This window comes from Sceloporus occidentalis, unplaced genomic scaffold, assembly GCF_023333645.1.
Source record: "Sceloporus occidentalis isolate IW3139 unplaced genomic scaffold, rSceOcc1.0.p SCAF_27, whole genome shotgun sequence".
Classification (NCBI taxonomy): Eukaryota; Metazoa; Chordata; class Lepidosauria; order Squamata; family Phrynosomatidae; genus Sceloporus; species Sceloporus occidentalis.
The window spans coordinates 1,718,922-1,742,749 of NW_028317007.1; the positions used below are offsets into that span (position 1 = coordinate 1,718,922).

General features: G+C 41.2%; 1 protein-coding gene across 1 annotated transcript in view; it reads left to right on the forward strand.

Annotated features, from left to right (window-relative positions):
- The first annotated feature begins 2,414 nt into the window (after nucleotides 1-2,414).
- The window catches only part of LOC149299855 (tudor domain-containing protein 3-like), a 67,969-nt gene continuing 46,555 nt past the window's right edge, over nucleotides 2,415-23,828 (forward strand). Inside the window, exons 1-3 of the mRNA XM_089485933.1 lie at nucleotides 2,415-2,507; nucleotides 6,668-6,733; nucleotides 18,519-18,679. Of these exons, the coding sequence (XP_089342059.1) occupies nucleotides 18,606-18,679 (74 nt within the window). The 5' untranslated portion in view covers nucleotides 2,415-2,507; nucleotides 6,668-6,733; nucleotides 18,519-18,605. The remainder of the gene's footprint in view (nucleotides 2,508-6,667; nucleotides 6,734-18,518; nucleotides 18,680-23,828) is intronic.

Here is a 23,828-nt window from a genome sequence, read left to right on the forward strand (position 1 = left end):
AAATCATAGGCAGTTTAAAATTAGTATTCATGTCTGGTAATTTTTCTTTGCTGCTGCAGTAAATTTAACATTCACATTGTCTTCATGACTGTGCGATTGGAATTAAATCAATCATATTTCCTGTTTCATTGAGCACTTGTGTCTTTCATGCTGCGTTCTGCCATCTAATGCTTGAAGATAACAAAGCGAAGTGAACAAGCAGATTTATTTTAAGACTTCCTTCACCTTATTCTGAGACATGTTGTGTCAGTTTTCTGAAAGATTTGCTATTTTACTGGAGTAGAATCATTTTAAGGCACCTATCAACCTGCCTAGCCACTTTATTTTTGTTTGTGATTCTGCATTGTCACTTCATCAATGTTTGGTTGTTTTAAGGACTGCCATGTTGCTTTTTAGACTAAATCAGTTTGTTCTAAATAAGACAATTGTTGCACTTTTTGCACCATTCTTTTTTTCCGTTACTGATGCAATATGCTGCTTAATAAAGCTGTTTGTCAAGATGTGCGTAGATTATCCTGTTTTCTGTGTTAAAACTGCATAGTGTTGTTTTGTACATCGTGTTTTTGCATCACAGCACTGGTATTCTACTTGTGTGTACCCTTTAACCCCTTAATGGCAATTGACAGCCCGGGCACGTCATGCACAAACATCCAGTTAGTGACAATTGACGTGCCAGGACTGTAAACGACACCTAACGTATATCACTTGCATTCAACCATGCAAGTCAATGGAGCCCTGCTTTTTTAATCACAATTAGTAATTAGTAAATAGTAAAATAAAAATAATAAAAGAATGGTAACATGTTAAAATAACTTCCCACTGATGTCACCATCAGGGGAACCTTCCGGTTCCAAAAAATAATTATTTATATACCGTATTGGCTCGATTATAGGCCGCACCCTAAATGTTAGGTGCTTTTTTAAAGAAAAAATTAGATTCTTAGTGTAATAGATATGCTGCCACTCTTTCCACCCCCCCCGAGATATGCTGCCACTCTGTTGTCCCCCCCGAGATGTTGCCACTCTGCCCCCAAGATGTGCCCCCGCCCCCCGACTTACCAATAAAGACTCCCGGGTGTCTTGCGGGGCCGGCGGGGGACATCGGGGGCACTTTGCCAGCAAGGTAGATTGTTAAAGCGCATCTCGCAGACGGCTGCGGTGATGCAAGCGTAAACAACCTCCACTGCCGCAACGTCTGCACGATGTGCTTAAACAATGTAGCCGAGGTCAGGATTCAGGAGATCAACGTAGTCGGGCAAGCCAAGGTCAAAACACGGGAATCGGGAAGGTAAACGCTATCTGGGCGCTAGCACAAGGCATAGACTACCGTCAGAAGGCAAGGTATAGCTGGACTGAGGAGCGTAAATAGGGTACGAATAAGTTCGAATCTCCTGCCAAACCATCATGACATCACTTCCGGTGTCTGGGAATCGTGGCCATTTTGAGTGTGGCGTAATCTCCCTTCATAAAGACCTGCAGTCCGCTAGTAAAGGCTGCGCGAGCGCAGAGCGCCGTGCAGCAGGAGGTCTGCCTCTCCTGCGTGGCACTTCAGAGGAAGAGGCTGTGCGGTGGAGGGGGGGTTTCCCACTCCTTCATGGTGGCCGTGCGGTGGAGGGGGGTCTCCCGCTCCTTTGTGGGGCTGCTGCGGCGGTGACCATGCGGTGGAGGGGGGGTCTCCCGCTCCTTCGTGGGGCTGCTGCGGCGGTGACCATGCGGTGGAGGGGGGGTCTCCCTCTCGTGCGCTGCGGCTGTTGTGACAGCGTGGGAACCGAGGACAGGTGAGTAACACTACCACAAAGTTGGTCAAAGACTGGTTGTAGAATTAGTGCATGGAAAGAGTTGAAATACCCTGGGGTGTCTAGCACATGGAGGGAAGAATGGCCAGATTTGGAAAACATGGTTTTGAAACACTGCTTATATTTTTTGCCCCATAACATGCAGAAAAAAAGCAAAAAACCAAACAAAAACATTGTGTATTTTTAAACTCAGGACAAATAGTAGAATCTATTTAGCAGGTTTTTTTTTTTTTAATAGAAATGGTCAAAATAAAGAAAAGCCCTTTTCCTGAAAGAAAACCATTTATAACTTGTGTGTGTTCAGTAAACAAGAAGAAGAAAATTACAGCTAAACATGAGCACCGCAGAAATGTTAAAACAGCCGTTGTTATGAAGGGCACAAAAAATAAAATCAACCATTGTCATGAAGGGGTTAAGAGTGATACCTAAACGCAGTTGAAAGTAGAAATGGTTATATATTCATATGTTACATTAATGTAAGCTGGTTAACAGTCCTGCTTCAATGGACATAGATGGTTTTTGAATTATGGCAATTTGTATGCAAGCCATTTGTTAAAATATTGGCTATTGTGTCATACGTTAAAGTTAGATCTATTTTGTCTGTTTTTACAGGTATCTTTCAGAAGAGGGGTTTGAAGCCTGCAAGTCTGAAGTCTCCAAGTCTGCATCAGATAAAGTCAATAAAAGTGCCATTCTCCTTGTTGCCCTCAATGTAGGTTCAACTTTTGACTTACAAATGTTATATTTTGAGATTTCATTTATTTTGGTTAAAATAATTGCTGTTTAAAATCTTACAGACAAGATCCATTTTCATGTCCATCTTTCTTGGATGAAATAATGTAGATGTGGCCTTTTATCTGTGCTTCATGTAAAACTACTGTAGAAAGATGTAGGTCACATCCTGTTTGATGCGATAGCCAGGGGTGCAACCAGAAACCGCAGTGTTCCTGTGCAACAATTGTCTTGGCCCCTCCTTGACTTCACCAAGCATTCTGTACCACAGTGCTAGCAAACAGTTTCAGTGCCAACTTTGCCCCCAAACAGCTTGCCTGTGCTATCTTTGGAGGCCAAGATAGTGCGGGCAAGCTGTTTGGGTACAAAAGGCTTGCATGTTTCTCTCACTTGCAGGAAATGGATGCAGTGTTACCTGCAGCTGGCAGCTTTTAAAGTGGTGATCGCAGTTGCAACCCCTGCAACCATAATTGTTACGCCCCTGTTTATAGCTCGAAACCTACCATATTACGGAGGCATTCTAGGTAAATTTAGTTTAATCACATGGAATAATGAGTACAGTCTGACTCTAATTCCAGGAAAATCAGCAGCTAACCTGCAGCTGCCAATATACGGCATAAGTCTTCATTGTGCACTGCTGCCTAATGTTTATAGTTCAAAACGCTTTTCATTGTAAATCAGACAGAAATAGCATGGTTCAGTTATACTGGCCATACTTTCCATAAATCCTAATCTTATTAAAAGCAAAGCCTTTTAGACAACGTTTTACGGAGGTTTTTTATTGTGTATGTTCTGTTATGCTAAAACCTGATTGAATACAATAAATCCTCTTTCCATAAAAATATGTAAGTATAGTTTTATAAATAAAAAGCAGTAATGGTACTTAATAACCTTTTGTACCATCGTACTTCATCTCTTACAGAGCTAAAGCAATTCTCTGCTGGATTCCAGTCTCTTATGTTAATTAAAGCATGGCAGTACTGATTTGTGTTTCAACCAAGCAGTTGGCTTAATTCTATGTTTTAGTGACATCAAACATGAACCAGAAAAAGGTTATTCTGACTCTTAGTTGTTTCTCAAACAAACTATATTTAAGAAGAAAAAAAGCATTCATTTTATTTTTTACATTGAAAACTTTTAAATGCTTTTCGTTTACCTCCATGTTATATTAGTAATGTCCAGGGGAAACTGTTTGTAAGCTGCTTTATTGTTTTTACACTTTAACCTTAACGACCAATGATGTGATTTCATGGAAAAACATACAGTTAAGGACCGATGACAAGCCTGGCACGTCTTGGCTTAATCAAGCTTAGAAAGCAGTCATTGAAATATAAAAAAAATAAAAATAAACATCTTTTAATTTTCTATGAGCACGTTCCCAAAAATCGTAGCATGAAATGTTAAAATATCAACATATGAAATACCCTGAGATATCTAGTTTTCAAAAATATGTGGTTTGATGGGGAAAATTGAATAGGCATAGAATCAAAGATGTCCCAAATAGAACACGGACCGGGTGACCAGATGTCAAAAAAGTTGAAAAACGCACGCCTCCAAATTGTGGCCTTTTAGCCCCCAAACAACACGGCAAATCTGTGCATGAGTGGTATTACTGTACTCAGGAGATATCAGTGCATACATATTGGTATGTTGCTTGGCAGTAACATATACCAGGGGCTGTAAGTGTATACCTAAAGTGCAATGTGTGTGTGGGGGGGAAGCACCAAAAAATTATTACCATGAAAGCTGGTGATCGAATAAGTGCATGGAAAGTGGTAAAATACCAGCATTTAAAATTCAAAAATATATGGTTTGATGGGGTAAATTGAATTGGCTGGCTTCAAAGCTGTCCCAAATAAGACATGGAGGAAGGATGACCAGATTGCCCTATAACTTGTAAGAAAAAGCAATAACACACGCCCAAAAAACACAAAACCATTGTGTAGTTCTAAACTCAGGACAAATAGAATCTATTTAGCAAGTTTCTCCATTAGTACAAGTAAAATTAGTAAATTAAATATGATCAAAACAATGATCTAAAGAAAGCCTTTATTGTCCTGAAAAAAAATGTATAATGTGTGGGTGCTTTTTTTCTTTCCAAATGCCCAAAGGGATTTATCAGAATCCTTTCTGCCCTCACCCAGCTCCTTTTCTTTGCAAGGACTATACACATGCTCTGCAAAACATTAGTGGAGTTACTTGTTTCATTTTTTTATTTTTTTTTTAGGCAGAATAAATCTTTGGTCACCCCTCCTATCCTTGTTTAATTGACAAGTACTACTTAGTTCTGCCCACGAGGGACCTGTAACTGCTTCTAGAGTGTTTGATTTAATATATTATAACCAATTACCTTTGCTACTAGCAAGTAACTATTTTTTTCTGTAATGTGGGTGTACTGGGGCGTTTAAGAACCTAAAAGAGCTAGCAACATTCTAAAATATATCAGAAAAAGGAGATGCACCTAATTTTCTGTATTTTTTGCTGACAGCTCAGGGGACTTAAATGGTAACCTACTTGCCCCTCATGACAATCTAGTTGTCCTGATACAAAAATTTGTTTTTACTTCCTCTTCCAAGCCTGCAGCCAGAAACAAAAGGGGCTGGGTGAGGGCTTGAACATCGTGCCGGATATCATCCGGGCTGACTTCAAGGAGGATACAAGTCCCTTGCCGGGCTAAGTGGGGGGAAAAAAACCTGCCCGGGACATGCAGATACGAATTGTGTATCCCTGCAGCGTTTTGGCAGATATGAGCAGCATTATCAGTGTGCATCTACAGCCCATCAGCTGAGGTTGGGTGTTGATGAATAAGGGTTGCTCTTTATGGCTCGCAGATTATATTAGATCCTATCTACTGATCAAGGGAAACATCCTATTGGTCACTGTCTGCAAGTGTGTAGTTCCATTTTTTCCGTCATGTTGGAGCTATCCCTTTTGAGGTTTACGAAATAATTTTAGGCTATAGTTTTTCAATATTTAAATGTAGGTTATAATGTTGTGTATGCTATATTACATTAGTTATGATGGTCCAGACTATCCACATTCCTAATTGTTACACATACAAACAGCATTTTCATTTTTTTTTTCTATAAAATGATTTTTCATGCATAGCCTGCTAAATCAGTAGAGTTTTTAGGCAGCATATGTTAGTCCTTTCATGGATCAGTGGGATACCAGTACGGGCTTCACTGAGGCATCGGGGGAAATTAATGAAAATGTGTGTGATCCTGGCAAGTGATAAATCATTTGTAGTGCTAAATTCTCTATGGCAGTTGTGATACTTCCTACTTAAAGTATGAAACTCGCTCTGTTCCTGAATATGTTTATAAAACTGACATTTTTTGAGGTTGTTTACAATATTTAAAAAAAAAAAAGTACTCCACTATGCTTGCCCCATAGTACCTCTGCTAACAGGTTGTTTCATTTATAGGCACAGAACTTTCTAACATTTCCGATCAGTGCCTTATCAACCATATCACCTGAAGCAGGACACAGTTACAATGTGTGCATTACAGTGTAATGATTGAGGCAGTGACATAATATGTTCATGGAATATCTTTTAAGCCAGCAGTTTAACTGTGTAAGTAGGGTAGGTATCCTATCCGTAGGTACATTGGTTCATTAACCGGAGTGTGTAGGGCTTGGAAATAACCACACTATTAAGGTGCAATGAATTTGGAATCCTCTTGTTAGTATAGTTTTTCCTATTTTATTAGTGACACACCTCCGCTTGCTTAAATTATTTACGTGGATGTTGAAGTCTTGTACGAGCTTCACTGCGTATTACTGTCCATGTTTAATAAAAGCCTATTAACAACGAACTCCTTGAATCTCAAACTTGCAAGTTACTCCAAGTTCACTTCCCTTTCTTTTAGTTGACAGCTCTGAGTTGGGATCTCCATATTTTAGTGTATCCTATAAGATATATCTTTGTAGCTAGCTATTTATTCATATTTCCATCCTAACTGTTAACACACACATTACATTACTGTTGCAGCACTAGCTTTATTGTCCTCTTAACATCTGAAGAGCTGCTGGTCCTCATGTCAAGGCATTAGCCTTTTTGTGTTATGTTACAAAATGTCAATGGAATTTCAATGTTTTGACACACACTGTGCTACTGTAATTTCATTTTCTTTTTAGACAGATCTGAGAAGCATAGGAAAGAAATTTCTCCCTGGTGACATTAATGGCGGCAAAGTCGAAAAGGTAAGTAGGTCCCTACATTACTTGTCCTTTAACGTTTTAAAGGGCTATTTCTTAGGAAAATGCATGCAAGGAATTTTGTTAAAATTGCATGTTTCTGCATTTCAAGTCACATGGAAGCCATATATCCTCCATCCCTCGCTGTGCGTATCTGACAGAAGCAGCTCAAGCATGTTTTATGAAAGCTCTGGGGAGGGCTTAGTTGGTGAAGTAAATCAGGCTTGACTGGTGGTGAGAAGAGTATGTGCTGTGTCTTACCAGCTTATCACCTGACGACTGCATGTGTGACAAATGGAAAAAAATGTCTTAAGCATTAGGATCAGAGAGCTAGAATAAAGGCACAGGCACTATAAGCACAAAGGGTGTGCATGTATTTTTTGTGACGCTATCAAAGCAAAAAACTGGTTTTAACTGCTATTGTAATTTTTATCTCTAATGTTGGAATGTTTTTTGCATAGTTGCAAAATAAGCAACATTCTGTATATAGAACTAGGGCTGCAACTAACGATTATTTTAATAATCGATTAGTTGGCCGATTATTTTTTCGATTAATCGGATAAAAAAAACCAATATGCAAATTTTTCGTTTATTTAAAATAATTTAATGAACTGGATGTTAAAAAACAACTTAAAATTTACATTAACATTCTTATTTTGTTATGATGTAATAAAAAACAATATTTTCAAAGTACAAGAACCCAAACACAATATTTATGAAACAAAATAACCCCAAACATTCTGAAAAGAGGTGGACTATTACTGTTCAAGAAACTTTGCCCCAGCCCTGGCACTTTGCACCCAGCACTCAGCACTTTGCACCCGGCACTTTGCACTCAGCACTTTGCCCCAGCCCTGGCACTTTGCACCCAGCCCTGGCACTTTGCACCCAGCCCTGGCACTTTGCACCCAGCCCTTTGCACCCAGCCCTTTGCACCCAGCCCTGGCACTTTGCACCCAGCCCTGGCACTTTGCACCCAGCCCTGGCACTTTGCACCCAGCACTTTGCACCCAGCACTTTGCACCCAGCCCTGGCACTTTGCACCCAGCACTTTGCACCCAGCCCTGGCACTTTGCACCCAGCCCTGGCACTTTGCACCCAGCACTTTGCACCCAGCCCTGGCACTTTGCACCCAGCACTTTGCACCCAGCACTTTGCACCCGGCACTTTGCACCCAGCCCTGGCACTTTGCACCCAGCCCTGGCACTTTGCACCCAGCACTTTGCACCCAGCACTTTGCACCCAGCACTTTGCACCCAGCACTTTGCACCCAGCCCTGGCACTTTGCACCCAGCACTTTGCACCCAGCCCTGGCACTTTGCACCCAGCACTTTGCACCCAGCCCTGGCACTTTGCACCCAGCACTTTGCACCCAGCCCTGGCACTTTGCACCCAGCACTTTGCACCCAGCACTTTGCACCCAGCCCTGGCACTTTGCACCCAGCACTTTGCACCCAGCCCTGGCACTTTGCACCCAGCACTTTGCACCCAGCCCTGGCACTTTGCACCCAGCACTTTGTACTGTGCCCCTGCACCCAGTCTCCAACTCTGCCCTGCACCCAGCCCTGCCCCCACACTCACACCCTGCCCCCACACTCACACCCTGCCCCCACACTCACACCCTGCACCCACTCACACCCTGCCCCCACACTCACACCCTGCCCTGCATCCCCACCCCCACTCTGCCCTGCACCCAGTCTCCTGCCCTGCCCCCACACTCACACCCTGCCCTGCATCCCCACCCCCACTCTGCCCTGCACTCAGTCTCCTACCCTGGCCTGCCCCCCCACCCCCACTCTGCCCTGCCCCCCCACTCACACCCTGCCCTGCATCCCCTGAAACCCCACCCCCACCCCGCCGTGGACCCCCACCCCCGCGAATCGCTCTGTGCGAATGGAGCAACTCGCACAGAGCGATTCGCACATAGATATGAAGAATACTTACCTCCGGAACGCGTCACATCCGTCACGTAACTAAAAGAAGGCGGAGACTGCAGAGTGTGTAGCAGAAGCGGGGAACGCTCGCGGAGGTAAGTAAAAGGAGCCGAGTGCTCCAACAACGAATCGATCACTCGATTAATCGATAACGGAAATCGTCGACAACGATTTCCGTTATCGATTTTATCGATTCGTTTTTTCAGCCCTATATAGAACATAAAAAAATATCAAGTAACCAGTCTGCTTGAGAAAAGCATTATAAGAGTATGGCGCTGTGGATTTTTCCTTGCTGAATTAACCCCTTCAATCCCAGGGGTTTTTGGTACCTCAAAGCCCGGAGCAATTTTGCCATTTTTGGGGTATGTCGGTTTAGCGATGATTCTCCTTTCCTGTGAATAGTGTACCCATATAAACTATATATTGTTTTTTCAAGGAGAGATAGAGCTTTCGTTTGATACCATAGTTGGATGATTAGCTGAGAATTTAGAATGAGAAATGTAGTAAAAACTAGCGAAGATTAGAAAAATAATTTTTTTTTACATTTTCCTTCTGAATCCTCACAAAAGTGATGGAAAATCCCCTCCAAGTTTATCAATTCAGGTGTCCTGATTTCAGAAATACCTAATTTATATAGATTTGCCAGACTTTCCCAGCACCAGGGAGCATACTATAAGGTGTACAATTTTGTATAATTTTTATGCCTATGGCTTAACGGGTTTGGGGGTTGTGAGCGGGGGCAGGAGGGCTATACTGGCTAGATGTTATGCTAGGGCAATGGGAAGTAAGGTTTTTTAATAATTTTTTTCTTTTTTATATATATTTTTTTATTTCAATTTTTTGACATTTTTTTTTGTATTTTATATATATTATTTTTACACAGAAATGGTAAGAGGTCCTCCTAGGGACCTCCTGAACATGCCAGTGATGTCACAATGACATCACAGCTCACATTATAATTTTTTTTAGTATTTATATTATTTTAATGATTTATTTAATATTTTTTTTAAAAAAAAATTCCAGCTTTTCTCTTTCAGGACGGGAGGGGGAGTGAGAGACATGGTTTCTCACTCGCCTCCCCGCGATCCCCCTGCACCGATCACACTGTGATCTCTATGCAGATCCTCACAGACCTGCATAGAGATCGCAGCGTCTCTGTGCCTCATCGGAGGGCAGGATATCCTTGCAGGATGCAACCCAGAAGGGAATGCCCGATCGTGCGTTTGAAACCGCGCGATCGGGCAGTTTACCATGTAACAGCTTACTGGCTTTCATGCCGGAAGCTGTTACAGGAGATCAGACAGCAGTGGGCTTCTGCTGTCAGTGAGGACTCCAGGCTGTCAAACGACAGCCTGGTCTCCCGTGCAGCGGCAGGGATGTGTCTCTGATGCTGCACGAAGGGCTGGACGTACCGGGACGTCCATAGGGGTTCCTTAATAGGCGTTTTTTGGACGTCCCGGTATGTCTATAGGGGATTGAAGGGGTTAAACTGACTCCCAAGAAATATTACATGATCTTTTGTTTTTATTTTTTGTTTTTATTTTGAATAGCGCAAACAATTTACGCAGCGCTTCTTAGAATACATATTCAAGGGATACAGAGGGTGAGAGGTAGTGTTGGGTATCAGTGACAAGGAAGTTCTAGCAGCTAAGATGGTGCGGCTTCTCTGAAGTGCGTTTTGAGATTTTTTATTTTTTTTTAGATGTTGGGAGGGAGGGTGGAAGCCAAAGGTTCGGTTGAAGTCCGTTCCAGAAATATGGGGCAGTCCGAGTGAAATCTTGTAGATGGGAAAAGGAAGAGGTGATAAGTTAGGAGGAGAGCCTTAGCCCATGGGGAGAATATAGAGTAGAAGAGTATTTTTTATGAGTGAAGAAATGTATGGGGGAACAGTGTTATGGAGGGCCCTTATGTGTTAGTACAAGGATTCTAAATTTAATTCTATAGGGAAATATGGAGCCAGTGGAGGATTTCACAGAGCTAATAAAAAAAAAAAAAATCACCTTTGATTGACAACTCTAAGTATATAGATACTGGGAAAAAACGGAGATTTGCAGAAACAAATGTGGCGGGTCTTGGCTACGCACCGCTAACTTTCAAGCATGTCATGCCCATTGTGGCTCATACTCCACCTAAGGGTGAATTGTTAGAAGTTTTAAGAACGGCAGAGGCTCTCGATGATCTTGGACTATAAACCATTTTATATTCAAGCTATAGGTTTCCTCTTTTATCACTTAAGAAAATGAAAAGTAACATAATTGTGGGCCACAGGGTGCTACCCCTCTATTTGTAGATATCGCATATAATAGTAATAACTCTGAGTACTCGGTTTGTCCACTTGTATTTTTTCGATCCACACTTACAACTCAATTCTCATTAAATTTATTTCAACTGATTTGAAATTCCTGAAGAAGCTTGTAGTTTAAGTAAAAATAACTTATGTGATTATAACCACAAGAAAATATCACTATGCTGCCAACCAGAGGAGGTGACTGATCAGTATTTTACTGTACATGCTACGTCATCATGTCAGACAATTTTCAAGTTGAATATGAAACTACTGAAAATTCTCACGCAGAATGTTTGTTCTATTTTTGTTGTTATATAGCTGCCAGTTATTGGTTACCGTTTCTTTTTGAAACTCTCAGACATTCCAGACAGCTTTTTTCCTTTTTTTCGGGAGACTTTGAAACAACCTTTCTTATCTAACAGTAGAAGGTTCTGCTCCAGAGATCATGATGTCTTTCCACACCTGTTTTATTTTCGAAGTATAGGTTTAATGACACCGAGATGTGTTTCTGCAGACTTAGTTGGCGAAAACAAACCCAGTCCCTAGCTATTCCACTTAAAGGAAATTGTTTTTGTACAGGGCACTTACTAGTTTGATTTTGAATGTCACATTGTTGTTGTTCCTCTCAGATCTTCATGTAAGCTTTTGTTTCCTCCAATGGGACTCATCAATCAGCCGGAGACACACGCTCGCAGAAGGGAAGCATTATTACAATGCAACTACAGCAATATAAAATTAACTATGCATCGGGATCATATGAGTTTACTTGCCTCATTTGCATTGAAATGGCAGAGTGGAATTCTAGCAATTAGCCGTGGAATTGTCCCACACTCATTTCAAATTAGCATTGCCTGATTTAAAAGGCCATGAGGTCCAGGAAGATTCTTTTTCAAACTACCCTACCCATATTTTTGTATCTGTATGGGTTTTTATGTATATTTTTTTTGTTGTGCATTATTTTTTTTTAATCTAGTATGTTTTTAAGGATTTTTTTTTATTTTTTTTTTAATACTGGAACAATGTTTGAAACAGGAACAAGCACTGTTAACATATATAAATATACTGTATGTTACAACTTTGAATATAGTTGATATAAAGGGGAAAAGGTTTTATATAGACACACGGTAATGTACATATAACTTTTACTGTTTTGTTTGAGGGGGCTATTTTACCAACTGGTAATTCACCACCTGGATACATCACTCACAACACTGCTGAATATTCTGTTGATCACGCTTGTTCTACTGTGTTTGTTTTGTGTATTAAGCATAGATTGTGTTTTTTGTATTATCTAACCCTCACTTTTTTTTTGCTTTGCCAGTCCAAGTATGCCATGCTTAACGTGATATGGAAAATGATGCATACGTTATTGGCATTATGTAAACAAAAAAATCACATCAAAGTAAAAAAAGTGACTGCTTCTTGTTTGGTTTTTTTGTGCAGGCAAAACCACAAGTTATTCCAAGGAAGCCTTCCCCTTCACTTTAGGGGATATATTTAAGCAACAATTACTATAATAAATGGGTAACTTCCCTTTTTTATTATTAATAGCCTCGAGTGTCAGCAGTGCATTTCTTTGACAGACTTTACACACCCATATATTTCTGGGAGGGTTAATTATATATGTTGCTACAGAGCTTTAAAAGTGCTGTTCCACCTACTAAGTTAACGCTATTATAGCTAAATGCAGCATTAGAAAGATGTAAACCTTTGCCCACATTCAAATTTGTGCAGGGGACACTTAATTGTCATGCGACAAAAAAGCAGGCAATGTTGCCATATAATCTAAAGAGACCACTTCAAAGTGTATTTTTTTTTCTCGTGTTCGTAGAGAAGTGTTTGGCCGAACACGTCTCCTGCAAATAGGATATCTATGGGGTAACTACATATGGGGAGATTCTGCAGAAAACAAAAACTTAAAAAGATCTTAAAGGGACCACGTAGTTATCGCGTGCATTAAAGTGTGTGTGATGGCTGAATTGCTGCCTTGAAGTCCTGCTTTACCTGCAGTTTCCGGTGGTTTTGTCATCATCTTTTAACACTCGACAAACCCCCACTGCCAGCTTGCCATGGTGACAAGAAATCTCTTCCTGGCACCTAGAGTTTTGCAGGGGAGCACTGTACGTTCTGTAATGGAGCCCCCTGACCAGTACCACCCTCACGACCCCTTGACATACCGCTGGCCCTGCTCCCTCATTCCCCGCATGCACACGGAGTCTGAGCATGGGGAAATGATGTCGTTTCCTGGCGCTCGGACACAGGCAGCATGGGATGACTGCTAGGGAGCAGGCAGGAGAAGAGCTGTCCAGAGCCAGCAAAAGTAGAGGTACAAAATGCTTTGTGTGTGTACACACACACACACACACACGCACACGCACACACACACAGTAACATAGAGAAAGTAAGTATGTTAGTATGTCAGCGTGCATGTTAGTGTGTGTGTATAAGTATGTTGGTACAGAGATCAGCAAACTTTGGTTTGAATCTGGGAACCAGCCAAAATATTTAGGAGCCAACGTTTTTGTTACCAGAAAATCTATTTATTTTTGTTACCCCCTAGTCTGCAGTTAAATAATGTTTATCGGGGCAATACAACATAAAACACACATTTGTTTAGTGCCGGACCACTTTATTCCAGTACTGCTGTTAACGCCTTCATGACGGGGTATTTTACACCATAAAAACTCAAACTTGTATGTTTAACCATTTACTTACATCATACAGTTACTAACACATTACATATGTTAACGTTCTACACTCATATACACGCATGCTAACACCATGCACTAATAAACACACACTATACTGGCATATAGACCCTGACTAATGCCATACTGTAACATATACAACACCAAACACGCTAAAACCACATTCTTATACTCATGGACACACTGGCTAACACAATATGTGTGTGTGTGTATGTGTATATATATATAACTAGGGCTGCAACTAACGATTATTTTAATAATCGATTAGTTGGCCGATTATTTTTTCGATTAATCGGATAAAAAAAAAAACAATATGCAAATTTTTAGTTTATTTAAAATAATTTAATGAACTGGATGTTAAAAAACAACTTAAAATTTACATTAACATTCTTATTTTGTTATGATGTAATAAAAAAACAATATTTTCAAAGTACAAAAACCCAAACACAATATTTATGAAACAAAATAACCCCAAACATTCTGAAAAGAAGTGGACTATTACTGTTCAAGAAACTTTGCCCCACCCCTGGCACTTTGCACCCAGCACTTTGCACCCGGCACTTTGCACCCGGCACTTTGCACCCAGCCCTGGCACTTTGCACTCAGCACTTTGCCCCAGCCCTGGCACTTTGCACCCAGCACTTTGCACCCAGCCCTGGCACTTTGCACCCAGCCCTGGCACTTTGCACCCAGCACTGTGCCCCTGCACCCAGCCCTGCCCCCACATTCTGCCCTGCCCCCACACTCACACCCTGCACCCACTCTGCCCTGCACCCACACTCACACTCTGCCCTGCACCCAGTCTCCCACTCTGCCCTGCACCCCCACCCTGCCCTGCCCCCACACTCACACCCTGCCCTGCATCCCCACCCCCACTCTGCCCTGCACTCAGTCTCCTACCCTGGCCTGCCCCCCCACCCCCACTCTGCCCTGCATCCCCTGAAACCCCACCCCCACCCCCGCGAATCGCTCTGTGCGAATGGAGCCACTCGCACAGAGCGAACCGCTCTGTGAGAACGGAGCCACTCGCACAGAGCGATTCGCACAGACATGAAGAATACTTACCTCCGGAACGCGTCACATCCGTCACGGAACTAAAAGAAGGCGGAGAGTGCAGTAGCGGAAGCGGGGAACGCTCGCGGAGGTAAGTAAAAGGAGCCAACAACGAATCGATCACTCGATTAATCGATAACGGAAATCGTCGACAACGATTTCCGTTATCGATTATCGATTTTATCGATTCGTTGTTTCAGCCCTATATATAACACAAACACACATACACACACACACTACTCCCCTTCTGACCTGGTGGGACCTGCCAAGCTGCTGCCTATTTTCTGCCATTGTAAATCTAGCACCCTTTCCTGTGGAGGCCGCAAGGTGATCAGGGGGTTACGTATCGCACCTCTGCAGGACAGGAAGGGTGCTGGATTCACCATAACGGCTGGTTGTACCCCCTTGCCCCACAAAAGCCTGGGCGCCAAGAAGGGTTTTTGTGCTCAGTGTTAGTATGAGTTTAATATTGAACAAGAAAATCTGTCAACCCCTGGTGTAAGGCATTGTGATGTTTTCTGCTGCTTTCTAAATAAATTCACATTAACTGTAAGGTTATGTGAGGAATAAATTCAGCTAGTGCCTGCTAACAGAATAATTTGAGCTGTTACATGTGTAAATTGTCAGGGCCATAGCATTTCTAATATAATGTTTTTTATTACTTGAATTCCCTTCCCATGATGCATTATTCATCGCCTTTGCCTCTAATCAGATCACATTCACAGCACAGTTTATTGAACAGCCATTTATGAATCATGAGTCTATTAAGCATTCTCATTGATAATCCCAAGGTCTTTATTACAACAAAAGTTTCCATTAGTTTTACCCGGAGGAAACCGTAGTCACAGCAGCAGCACACAGTGCAAACAAGTTGTCGCTGCGAGAGCCGCAGTATAGGTTGGAGTGAAGCTTTCCACTAATCATAATTAGGTGTTCCTTGTGAGAAAACAGAGCTGATTTATACACCTCATTAAATGCCTGCATCATCTTTCCTTACAAATGGTGATGTAGGGGACAAAGTGCACGGAGGGTTTTCTGTTGCTTTAAATCTGTGATGAGCTGAAACATATTCAGTACTTTAAAAGGTGTAGAAATAAAATCTTTTTTTGCACTGCTAAATTATTTATGGTCTTGCTTTTGAAATATTTGTTTGTCCCAAGGACTCCATAGTCTTCGGGGAGATCCTTCCTTACATGACTGGCTTCAAGGTCATTCCTGTCACTTGGATTGTAAAGGTGTTCGATCCATTAACATTTAGCTCACAGTTAACTTAGCCATGTGATTTTGTTACACATACACATTGAATACTATTTGAACTTGTAAAATCTCAAATTTGTTAGCATGTAACGTTTTCTTGGTTTTACTGCTGTGACTGGAGCTAAAGTGTGCTGAGGAGTAAAAGATGTGGACGTAGTGCAATGTCTGTTTGCTTGCGACGTCCTAGATGACGGGAGCAATAACTTGGTTGCATGCATACTGAGTTGTAGCCACTAGATGGCAGTATAAGCCTTCAATAGCATGTAATCACAGCTGCCATTTGTGGAAATCAAGGAAGATTTTTCAAATTAGTCCTTTTCTGCTCCTGAAATACGCATTGCAGAATTTGTGTACTTTAGATTGATTGCTTTGAATCTTAATGATAACTTAAGTAAGTTGCATATTTTGTCTTTCCATTTTTTCCCCTGTATTCTGGGCCACAGCCGCAGATGATGCATTTAGCAAAAACATTGTTACAGAATTGCTGATTGTGTGTCTGCATATGGCATTTGTCTTGCTCAAATATTACTTAATGTTTTCAATTACCAAGCTCATCTTTACCTAAGATGTTGTTCTAGGTCTTGTGACACACTTCCTATAGGACTTTTATTGATTTATTTTTAATGTGTGCTTTACAGTATTTGAAATGTTTGGCTATTCACTGGAAGTTTAAGGGGCAATTCAGCCATCATATCCACTTTTATGTATACAGTAGCTCAGTGTCCCCTTTTAATATTTTTGTCCCTTTACAAATGCATGGAGAAATCAGAATTCCCGCTATGCCTTTCCCCACCCTGTAGTTCTTAGCTAGTGAAAAGTTCACTTGTTTATTCATCTGTTCCTGTAAGAATGGATTTTGTGAATTAAAGGGTGAGAGACTGAACACATTTCGCACCTATATTGGCGCTAACTCATAAGTCCACTTTCTTACTACTTTCTGTACACGGAACACTTTATTTTATTGTACTGGAAACTCAATTAATGAAGGGAAACTAGCTAATGACTTATCTTTCTGTGACATCAGTTTGTGAAATACGTTTCTTTTGCTGCGTTTTGCAGCACATTTTAAACTGTGTTTTGCACAAATGTGTGTGTGTGTGTGTGTGTGTACAGTGAACTGTGCCAAGGTGCCCAGAGGGCCAAACTTATGCAGTAGAAGCCCTGCCGCTCGGTAATAAAACAATGTTAAGTTGATACTGTAACTAACTTATGCTGCATATTTTCTATTAATGAATCTGGCGTTTTCTTCCCCTTAAGTGAAATGGGAAGTTAAGATTTATTATTATTTTTGCTTTATATAATGCCATCATATTCCGTAGCGCTGTACAATGGGCGGACAGGACATAACAGGTAGTGTATAGCATAACAATTTGGTTAACAGAAACAGGTGAGGCTCAATTGAGTTTACAATCTACAGGAACTAAATGTTGGGGAATCAGGGGGAGGCTGGCAGATTATTTGATTTACGGTATAGTATAGTACCATTTTCCTGTATCAGGTAAACCAGACATAACAATGTTGACTTACTGAAAGAAAAGGTGAGGAGAGCCCTGCACAAACAAACTTACAATCTGAAAGTATCCATACACCTTGCGTTCACCGTTTGGCAAACTGTTTAGCTTTTGTCTCCGAATTACTTTTTTCGGAGCCACATCTGTCATAGCCGCAATGAAGCATTACAAATTGACCTTTTACTAGCAGCAAGGTCTGCTGACGCAACATGTGGCTTTGCATATTTGTGATGGAACCAGGTTGGATGTAACCTTGATTTGCGGCAGCTCCTTTTACCTTTTGATTAGCGTGGGGTCTTTTACTTTATACGCTTCATCTTTGACACCACTGAAAATAGGTGCCGCTGTTTATTTAGCTCTATTTTTAACAGGCTGCATTAATTACGAGAATGATAAGCACCCCTTTCAGTGGTTTATCGTAGCTATATGAAACTAGCTATTTTTAATAATAATTTTTCTTGGCAGATTGTTAAATTTGCTGACATTAATACGCCTCTGTTAATTTTTGCTACACAAAATCATAAATGTCAATTTCACTTTTTCGGGCAAAGCCTGCTAATGAAGGATTAAAGAAAGCCATTAGATACGCTTCAAAGCCGAGTGAATGCAGGCATATTGATGGATTTACTTTTTATGAAATCTGTGCCAAACGGTGCTTTATATTTTGATTGGAAATGCATGGTTTGTAGATGGGAGAGCATAAAAGATGAGAGTGGGACTTGATATAGTAGAAGGATGCAAGTACTACCCTTGTATTCAAGCAAATATGGTACATATAATGGCTGGAGTGTCCCTTTTAAGTGACGTTATTCCGCCCAAAAAACAAGCATCACAATAAAGGTTACTGAAAACTTTTAAAGCTTCATGTGTGTTGGGTTTCTGGAGGGTTCTTGGTTTTTATTGGGGTATTGGTGGGACTCCACCTCCTGTACACAAGCCAGTAAAATATCTTGCATGTCATTTATGTGAATCTGCATGTTTGCTACTTCATCATAGATTTCTCTTATTTTCTATCAACGCTGTATGACTTCCTTTTTACAGGTAGATGGCCCATGTGTGCTGCAAATTCAAAAAATCCGCAATGTATCGGCTCCAAAGGATAATGAAGAATCCCAGGCTGCTCCCAGAATGCTGCGTCTCCAGATGACTGATGGCCACACAAGCTGCACAGCTATAGAATTTAAATACATACCCAAACTTAGGTGAGCTAATTTGTTGCTTAAGGTGGAAATTTCACCTGAAAAAAGCTGTCTATATGGTAATCTTTTTTTAATTTGATTCATTGACTTTTAATATAGTTTAATAACACACATATGCACTTACATGGTATATCTTGTGCTTAAGTCATAGAATTAACCGGTATGCACGTGGTTACCGGTTCCTAGGTGTCAGTGTAACTGCATCTTTCTGAACCATTTTCACTAAACACTTGTTGGATCCCAGGTAAATAAAGATGTCTAGGTATGTGCCTAAAACCACTTATATTGTACCCATTAATTGCAAAGCTGGTGTTGAGATACATGGCAGGTTATATATTATATATAATATGCTAACTTCAGATCTATTTTAAGTATTAACAGTTTTATAGACTGTTTTATGCTCAAATAAATGCGTAACTGTTTAAACTCCTCTGGAGACACTGAGAGTCCCAAAATGCGATATACAAATAGCATAGTTGTCAGCTGTCCTATTTGTGCACCTGGGCACTCAATAGCAGGGGCACATTGATCAGGGAGCGGATCGTGAGGGCTGAAATCTGTGCTGTTAATCCTGAGAGACTTCCTTTGAGGAGTCGTCTTCAAATGTACAAGATGAAAATGTCCTGCACCTTACCGACAGACGTTTCCCTTGCACAATCCCCCCCCTCTCACTGCTGCCCTTCTGCTTTTTCCCTTTTTAAACAAAGAATACCACCTGGGTGGATAATTTTTATAGTTATTATATCATTTTTTATTTCTTTTTGACAACCCAGGCTGTGACATGGTCAGAGAAAAATAAAGGCTTCCCAAAACAATTAGGGTCACCTCAAACAAGCAGTGCTGCCAAAAAAGATGTGTATACACCAATCAGCGATAACATTATGATAACCTAATACTGTGTATATCCCCCTTTTGCTGGCCAAACAGCCCTGACATGTCAAAGCATGGACTCAATGAGACTGAAGGTGTGCTGTGGTATCTGGCACCAAGACATTAGCAGCAGATCCTTTAAGTCCTGTAAGGTGCGAGGTGGTGCTTCCATGGATCGGGCTTGTTTGTCCAGCACATCCCACAAATGCTTGATTGAATTGAGATCTGGGAAATTTTTGGCCAAGTCAACACCTTGAACTCGTCGTGTTTCTCAAACCATTCCTGAACCATTTTTTGCTTTGTGGCAGGACACATTATCCTCCTGAAAGAGGCCAGTGCCATCAGGGAATAATGAGTCCATGAAAGGGTGTAAATGGTCTGCAACAATGCTTAGGTAGGTGGTACTTGTCAGAGTAACATCCACATGAATGGCACAACCTAATGTTTCCCAGCAGAACATTCCCCAAAGCATCACACTGCCTTCTTCCCATAGTGCATCCTGGTGCCATGTGTTCTACAGGTAAGCGACGCAGACGCACCTAGCCATCCATGTAATGTAAAAGAAAACTCAATTCATCAGACCAGTCCATCTTCTTCCATTGCTCTGTGGTCCACTTCTTATGCTCACGTGCCCATTGTAGGTACTTTCCATAGTGGACAGTGGTCAGCATGGGCACCCTGGCTGATCTGCGGATACAGAGCCTCATAAGCAATTAACTGTCATGCACTGTGTGTTCTGACACCTTTCCATCAGAACCAACATTAACTTTTTAAGCAGTTTGAGCTACAGTAGCTCGTCTGTTGGATTTGACCACACGTGCCAGCCTTCGAACCCCCCCCCCACGTTCACGATGACCCTGTTGCCAGTTCACCACTTTTCCGTCCTTGGACCACTTTTGATAGGCACTGGCCATGCAAAACCCCACAAGAGCTGCAGTTTTGTTGATGCTCTGACCCAGTCATCTAGCCACCACAATTTGGCCCTTGTCAAAGGTGCTCAGATCCTTATGCTTGCACACTTTTCCTGTTTCTAACACATCCACTTTGAGGATGAAATGTTCACTTGCTGCCTAATATATCCCACCTACTTTCAGGTGCCATGATAACAAGATCAGCAGTACTATTCACATCATCTGCCGGTGGTCAGAATGTTGTGGCTAATCGGTGTATTATCTACACCATGCACAACGACACTGATCATAATAAATACATGGGACTGTTGACAGCCGTACCTCTGGTTGCATGAAACCAGAACATGGCACAAGAACGTTGCCATCCACCTGACCTAGGTGGAAAAAAACCCACACATTCTTAGAGTTCCAAATCCAGCAAGACCTCTTTTAAGAGTCCACTCCAAATAATGAAAATGTCCTGCTGTCCTTACCGACAGGTGTTTCCCTTGCACAATCTCCCCCTCACTGGTGCCAAATGTAATCCTCAAAAAGATGTGGAGTCTTCTATACGAAAGGTATAAGGAAAGACTCCAGGTATTACTGCCTTACATGTCCCTCTCTGTCAGGACTCTGCATTAATGATTGTACCCCTTGTTTTCTGACAATTACAGCGAGAAAATTCTATGTTGTACATGGCTTACATCATAATGTCCGATTCACCGTTGTAAAGGAAGAATGGCCCAACTAGCGGAGCACCTTTTAAAAGCATGATGATTTTGCACTTAGTGTGTTGATAAGATTTGTGCCACCTTTTAATTTGCCCTGTGTAATTGCCTGCTATCGGCCAATCGTAGCATTTGATTAATGAATAGCTTACAAGTTTTCTGTAATATAAGAGCTTGTAAAGGTTAGGAGAAACCTGGATTCGGTCTGACAGCAGGAAAGTGCAGCACACTGTGGGTTAGGGTGGAACATGTAGATAAGGCTAATATTGATTTTCTTTATTTAGATCAGCCTCTGTCTTGTCTGTTTCATAATATCGAGCCTGCAGCTACATGCAGTGCAAACAGATTACAGTTCTGTTTTCATACTATTAATTACTTAAGTTTTTACTTATTTTTTTGCTATAGATGCATGTTTTGTATGCTGCTATGACTGGCAATACTATAATATGCGTTCTGCTTTAGAGTGAATGTCAGGGACATCACACTATCCCTTTAACTCGACGTTGAGTGGAAATTCTGGTGGTAGTTTTTCCCTGTCCTTTTATTCCAAGTGACCCTTTCACGTATAAAGTTTTGTAAAAGGGATTTTTAAATTAATAATGTGCAACAGAAGACGTTCCATGTTATCAAGATTGGCATGATTGCCCACTCTATCTACTAGTACTCCTTCCCCCATTATAGAAGCATTAGAAGCAGTGTGGTGACTTTTGCAGGGTCAAAAATGGTTTGAAAACATCTGCAGAGGTAAATTATGAATTTGCTGTTATAATTTATAATAATGCAGGGCTCGACAAACCCAGCACTCTCCTCACCACACCCTTGCAGAAAAGGGCAAGGTGCCAGATTCACGATGGTAAAAGATAGGCAGTGGTGTGGCTGGTCTCCCCAAGGTGAGGGGGAAGAGAGAGTAGAATATGTGAGTGTGATTGTATACTATAGTGTAACACTCATTGTGTATATGTATAGTGCTAGAGTCAGTTTAAGTGTACTGTAGTGTCCGAGTCCGTGTGTATATGCATAATATATGTGTGTATCAGTGTTTATATCTATAATGCTAGAGTTAGTATGTGTGTAAATGTATAGTGCCAGATTCAGTATGTCTAATGTATTGCAGTGCAAGATCCAGTGTATGTATTGTATTAAGCGCTGTGTAATTTGTTAGCACTATATAAATACAAGATAATAAAGTATGTGTCCATAGTGTTAGTGTGTATTTTCACATATGGATAGTGTTGGCGTGTGTGTGTGTGCCCGGGTGTTTTATAAGAGTGTGGTGCTAGTGTGTATGGTGTTTGTTATGTTATGGCATTAGCATGAGTGTGTATGTCGGCATATAATCTTAGTATGTATGTGAGTGTATGTTAGCATTTGTGTACATGAGTGTAGAATGTTAGCGTGTGTCTGTTGGTGTCAGAGTGTATAAATGCATGTTGGCATATGGCAAGTTTTGGCAAAACCCCGGGCACCAGGAAAATAAAAACCATAACTGGGAAAGAAAAAAGCTGGCTCCTAACTTTATTGTCTGGCTCAAATTTATCAACCCCTGTGATAATGGATGTCGACAAAAAGAAAAAATAAGCTTGCTTATTGTAAACGGATTTGGGTGACTTAGTGTGGGCTCCTTCACCTGATATAATGCAATGATTGAAGCTAGAGGACAATTTTAAAAGACAAGTTCTTTTCAGTGTAGAAGTTAGGAAGTAGATATTTAGGTTCTCTGTAATAAATCATTTACAACCTACTCAATGTTACAATTGCAGATTTATTGTACCATTTTCATACAGACAATGCAGACAAACTGGATAACCCACTGATGTTCATAATGGTGCTTACGTTTTGCATTAGCTACCCTAGCACCAAGTCAGCACTGCAGGACATTCTGCTATTGTTGGTTTTCTTCTCCCACAATGGGATTTAAGTCAGGGTTTTCTGTGTTTTTTTAGCTTTTTGTCATCAACAGTCTTTCATAAAGTTTGACGTCATATATACTGTAATCAGTAGGCCTTCTGGTGTGAGATATGAATGGGAAGAGAAAAATAGGAAATATTTTCCCAAAGTAAAACAAATCTCTTATTGGCATGTAAATTAAAAAAAATAAAAAATCCAAAGGCCTTATAAACAAAGAAATGGGAGTGCATCATCAACGCATATACTGTATAGTCCATGTCGCTTAATACTAGGGCTGCAACTAACGATTATTTTCATAATCGATTAGTTGGCCGATTATTTTTTCGATTAATCGGATAAAAAAATGAATGTACATTTTTCATTTATTTAAAATAATTTAATAAACAAATGATGTGAAATACAAACGCAGAATAAAAAAAAACCTGATAAAATGCATTTCTTGTCTTTATTTCCCAACCAGCCCCCCAATTTATGCACGTTTGAGCCCAGGCTTGCCACGCTGCCTCCCAGACATGCCACTCCACGCCGCCTCCCACATATGCCACTCCACGCCGCCTCCCACATATGCCACTCCACACTGCCTCCCACATATACCACTCCACGCTGCCTCCCACATATACCACTCCACGCTGCCTCCCACATATACCACTCCACGCTGCCTCCCACATATTCCACTCCACCCTGCCTCCCACATATACCACTCCACCCTGCCTCCCACATGCACATTTGAGCCCAGGCTTGCCACGCTGCCTCCCA